At 40.5% G+C, this 5,717-nt stretch overlaps 1 protein-coding gene across 3 annotated transcripts in view; it reads left to right on the top strand.

Annotated features, from left to right (window-relative positions):
- Window positions 1-5,717, top strand: part of KIAA1109 (KIAA1109 ortholog) — a 299,447-nt gene that overhangs the window by 219,831 nt on the left and 73,899 nt on the right. For 2 of the 3 annotated variants that reach the window (XM_019522065.1, XM_019522064.1), the window contains exons 58-59: window positions 1,538-1,736; window positions 2,489-2,548. In XM_019522065.1, the coding sequence (XP_019377610.1) occupies window positions 1,538-1,736; window positions 2,489-2,548 (259 nt within the window). Of the gene's footprint in view, window positions 1-1,537; window positions 1,737-2,488; window positions 2,549-5,385; window positions 5,419-5,717 lie in introns of all 3 variants that reach the window. The other variant, XM_019522063.1, reaches the window with a different exon arrangement.

Here is a 5,717-nt window from a genome sequence, read left to right as displayed (position 1 = left end):
GGAAAAATTTTTTTTTTTTTTTTTTTTTTTTGCACGCCTCCCTTGTGTTTCTTGGCCTGCATTTGTCATGTTCCTCAAAGGTCATTCTTGCTCTTGCGCTCTCTCTCTATATCTATATAGACATATGTTTGTGTGTATGTATATGTACATATATGTATATGTGTTTCTCCTAGTTTAGGAGTCCCCTGACTCCATGGGACCTCCAAGTGCATTTCTCTTCTGAGTCCTTGGTGATAACATGAGTTTCATGAGACATACCTCCTAGTAGCTATAACGTGCAGCTCAGATGGTAGGAAAAATTCAGGCAGTCCTGGCCAGTTTACTTTACACAGAGTTCCATAAAGAGAATGTAACTTGTAAGCTTCAACTTGTATTCAGGAGTGTTTTGGTATTTGATATTCACTTATTAGCTTCCATTTAGAAAACTAGGATCTACATCCTGAAGGCAATGGTGGTGATTATCATTATATTTTGAGTAGGACAAAACCTTTCAGGAATGTGTGTAGAACTTTTTAATGGTCAGGCCATATCTTGGGACTAACTCTTTCACTGTAGTGTCATCAAGGCTTATAAGAGAATTTTGGGGGCCTGGTTCCTCTTGGTAGGAGGAGGCCCCCACCTCTCATTTTGGAAATAGTGACTAGAGGAATTCTACTTAAATTCTAAGCAGAATTCATAAGTTTGGAAATTAAATGTATAGAGATGATATTTTTCTGCTTTATATGTACACATGCTACTTCCAATTATTATCTTACTCATTATATCTTAATGTGAATTAAAAATAAAGTTTTGGGGGGATCCCAGGTTTGGGGGCCTGGTACAACTGTATCCCTCTCCCCTCTTTATCAGGGGTGACCACCAGTATCAGGGGGAACATTTGTTCACCAGAGCGCCCCAAGGAATGATGAGGTCGAACGGTTATAAACTACTGCAAGACCATTTCAGGCTGGACATAAGGAAGAATTTCTTTACTGTCTGAACCCCCAGGGTCTGGAACAGCCTGCCATCAGAGGTGGTTCAAGCACCTACATTGAACACCTTCAAGAGCAAATTGGATGCTTATCTTGCTGGGATCCTATGACCCCAGCTGACTTCCTGCCCTTTGGGCGGGGGGCTGGACTCCATGATCTTCGAGGTCCCTTCCAGTCCTACTGTCTATGAAATCTTCTCGCCCATAAGCCTCAAGTATCTGCTTTCAAGCCTATGCATATTTCAGCATCAGTGTTAACTATTTCATAGTGATGATTTTAATAGTGGATAGGAAGTAATAAATTAATAGTTAGTAGTTGCTGACAACCGTAAAGGCTGCATTGACTGAAAAGGACAGGGTCCAGGATGTTGTATGCATGGACTTGACACTTCTGAAACTTTCTGTATTACACTCTCTATATTACTAGCAAAATAGAGAAGGATGTAAGAAAGGTATGAGCCTGTTAACTGAAAAATCCTGTAGAGAACCATTTTGAGTCTGCAGCTACCAGTAAATTACTTTTTCTGTACAATTCATTTATTTCTTTTTTCTTTTCTTTTTTTACAGTCTAACCACACTGCAGATCTCGACACTGGGTCTGCTCTAGTCCTGACTATTGAAAGCACATTAATCACTGCCTGCTCTTCAGAGTCTCTTGTTAGCAAAGGGCATTTTAAAAACTTCTGTATCCGTTTTGCTGATGGCTTTGAGACCAGTTGGGATGACTGGAAACCAGAAATAAGAGGGGATCTAGTCATGAATGCTTGTAAGTGTTTCTAATTTTGTCTTGGGCACTAGAGGCAGGGGAGCACATATCTGTAGTCCTCTCTAATCTTTTGTAGGCTTTGGAGAACTATTGAAGATTCACAAAGAGACTGTGAAAGAGATGATTGCATTTTGAAACTCAAATACAGCATTATGTAGATTGGATCCCTTTCTGTACCTGATAGACTTTTAGTACCCTTAAAACTTTAAACTTCAGACTTCCCTTTTTCCAAGAATAGCATTTCAATATACAGAATCTAGTGTTTTGTCTTCAGTACCCCCTCTCTTGACCACATCAGGAGAGTTTATTTTATTGTTTTATGGTTTGTCATCGTCACCATGACAATCAGATCAGTGTTCTGTTGAAAGTTTAAAATGACTCAATGCATTAAAAGACTTAAATATATTTATTAAATAGTATTTGTAACAAGTTGCTGTCTTAAAGCATTCCAGTTTTGCAATTAAATATAATGTCTTTTTATTGGTAGTCTAAAGAAAATTTCTTAGCGCATACTCTTTGAATATCAATCTGTTTCAGTTTACAAAATTATCAAGAAAATGTACGACAGATGGAAATAAAATCACTCTCTGATTTGTTATGATGGCAGTGTATATGCATTCATGCACTTTTTTTTTAAAATGAGTGTTTAAAAGAGTGCATGCACTCAACTGTAGGACAAATGGATCAGTAGAATTTTGCAAATCTGATATGAAACATCTGTCTAGCCAGTGCATATTTTACTTTGTATATAGGTGTTGTGCCAGATGGTACCTATGAAGTATGTTCTAGAACAACAGGACAAGCTGCAGCAGGTAAAGTACTTATTTACATTCAGTTTTTATGGGAATAAAATATATGTGAGACTTTGGGTAGCTTTGTTTTAATTACTGTAACTGTGTGTTTGGGTTGTGTTTTGTTTTTAATTGCCTCTTTGGGTTGGAGTTGTTTGTTTTTTTTCAAGTTATTATTGGCCATGAGTATCTTTCTCAATCTGTTGTAGCCCAGTCTTTAGATTTTAGCTACAAGAAGTTAGTAAAGGATTATAAGAAACCATCATTGATACCTGCATCACAAGTGTAAAATGCTTGCAAATAAAACTTTTAAAGATGCTTTTTTCAGCTGGCTTTAACTATTGCACTGGAATTTTTCCAGAATGGTTTTCTGAAGAAACATATCAATTCCATCTGAACTTCTGACGCTTGCCTATGTGCCAGGTTTCCCCATCAGCTTTGGGTAGTTTAGGGAGCAGACATAATCTTACTAACCGGGCTGGCTTTCCTTGCAACTTGGGTTGGTCCACTTTGCAGCTGACCAGCAGTACAACCAGCCAGTTCCTTTGAATCCCTAGGCAGCCACCTGGCTGCCTCTTCAGACTTGTCTGCTGTCTGGTAGGGCTGTGCAAAACTTTGGTCGCTGATTTGATTTGGCGGAGATTCGGACCGATTCGGCAGCCGAATCTCCCAATCCAAATAGAATCAGGAAACCCTTTAATCAGTCCGAATTGAATCGGAACCCTCCGAATGAATTCGGAGAGATTCAACGATTCAGACATAGCTTTTAAATGCTTTTTCTGCATACCTCAAGGTACCAGGCGGCTTGTGAACACTGAGATGGTGGGGCAGATGGAGCGTCCCACGGGAGTGTGGGGCGGGGGTCCCATCACACTTGGCAGCAGACCTTCAAGTGGACCAGAAGCACTTACGGGTCCACTGCAGCGCACATGGGGGACCCTCCACCCTCACCCCCAGCTCGGCAACTGGTGCCTCCTGGGTTGGTGGGGCACCTGGGGTCCCCCTGCAGCTGATCGCCAAGCCAGAGGGGCGCAGGGGGATCCTCTGCGCGCTCCGCAGCAGACCTGGAAGTAAACCAAAAGTACTTCCGGGTCCACTGATGAGCACGTGAGGAGCCCCACCGTGCTCCTGTGGGATGCTCCATCTGCCCCACCATCTCAGCATTCACAAGCCACACCTGGTACTTCAAGGTACATAGAAAAGAACATTTAAAGCTGTGTCTATGACTGAATTGCTGATTCTCTGAATCAGCATCGAATCTTCAGATTTGGATTCAGTTGAATGGAATTGGGACAGTAATCCAAATCAACAAATTAAATCACCATCCCCCGAATCGGGCCAAATCCGAATCGAATATGGCCTGCTTTGCACACCCCTACTATCTTGGGATGTGGTTGGCCAGTTCCCTGTGACTTTGGGTGTCTGTTTTCTGAGAAGCCCAGTTCCCTAGATGACCTGAACACCTGGGTGAGAGAGACTGGGGAAACAAGCTGCTGGAAGCTAAAAATTTTTCTTGATTCTTGGAATTTTTCTTCTATGGGAAAGGTAGAAGAAAAGAAGTATAGTGGGTCTACCATACTTCAGTACTACAAACAGATTCTGGATTTCAGAAACAATGCAGAATTTCTGCTGATTGGTACCCATTACTGCTTCTTTAAATGCTAAGCACAAATGGGCTAGTCAGCTCTGATGGACAATATAAAATATTTGCCACTGTGTTAGTGGTGCTGATGCTCTAGGAACCTCTAGCTGTCCTGCCCAGGGTCCTACCTGAATTGTGCTATACATAATCAGCTCTTCATGTTATTCACACCATGAATAAGCATGTGGATAGAAGAGGAAGTACCAAGTAGGCTATGAGAGAGGAAGGGGAGTAACAAAATGATATGAAATGATGAAGCAGGAAGGAATAAAAAATAAGGTAGGGATAGAGGAAAATAGACAAATAGAAGGAAGGATTATACATAGTGGCATTGGAGAATAGACAAGGTGGGGAATGTTCGTAGGAGCAAGAGAGATTAAGAAAGGAAAAAAAGCCCAAAATAAGATATATTGATGTTATTGAAGAAAATATTATGTGTTTTTAGAGTATAGAACATTTTAAAAAAATCATTTTAAATGTGAAATAACATTTTAATAATTTTAATGCCTTATTGTGATATGTAGCTAGAGATCCACCATAGTGAATCTAGGGTATGTATTTGTGGTAATGACTGAGATTTATAGTTGTATAAGTATGGATCAAAACAGCAGCCTAGGTTCTCCATTCTGATTTTGTTCCCCCCCCCCCACTCTGCTTCCATAGCCTGACGGGGGCAATGCAGGGTTCTGCTCACTTACGAAAAGTCCACTGTTTGCTTTGCCTTGTTGGGAGCCATGCAGGCATCGAGAAGCTTCCTGGCCTTTCAAGCTATAGAGCATATGAGAGAACCTTTGAAAATCGGAAGTTTGGCTATGGTCTTTTAAAATAAAGTTATTTTCTTGGTTTGGCTGCTTAATTCAGCAGATGTCTTTTTGCGTCTCAGAGGAGCTTGCAGGAGCTCTTTTGCCTTGGAATGATAACAGTCAACTGTAAGCCTTTCAGTAAAGTAATAGTTCATCCTCTGACATCCATTGATTTTTAAAAAAACAAAACAAAAAACTAAACTAGCCAACCTCAGTAATAATGGCTGAGCATACTGCGTAAAAGATGCTTACAAACCAGAATCATTAGCTTTTTCTGGAAAAAATCAAGGCCAAAAAATCAGCGGTTTTATGCTGTAGGTACTTCCTCTTTAAAAAAAAAAAAAAAAAAAAAATGTTTCCCTTTATGAAGGATGTAAAATTCTGACTCGCTAATAATTTCACCCATTTTCTAGGCACAATGAATGATGCAAAAGTACATACTTCAGGTACACCCTTTTAATTCCCCCCTAATGCATTATAATTTTTTCAAAGTCAGATTTGCAGATGGTTCAGAATCCTTTACTCAGATGCCCATCCTTTGGATTTCACTGTTACTAGAATCCCTTTATTGGTGTGGTGAACCTGGCAGAGAGAGAGAGAGAGAGCGAAATCTGGAGAAGAGATGACGGGGGAGGGGAGGGGATTTTATACCAGTGTTCAAATACTTGAAGGGTGATTATAGAGAGTAGGGAGATGGGCTTTTCTCTGACCACTGGGGACAGGACTAGGAACAATTGCCTCAAGC

The sequence above is a fragment of the Gavialis gangeticus genome, unplaced genomic scaffold (genome assembly GCF_001723915.1).
Source record: "Gavialis gangeticus isolate Ggan-Ray unplaced genomic scaffold, GavGan_comp1, whole genome shotgun sequence".
Taxonomy (NCBI): domain Eukaryota; kingdom Metazoa; phylum Chordata; order Crocodylia; family Gavialidae; genus Gavialis; species Gavialis gangeticus.
Note: the sequence above shows the minus strand (reverse complement) of the source record. Positions and strands in the feature narration are given on the sequence as shown.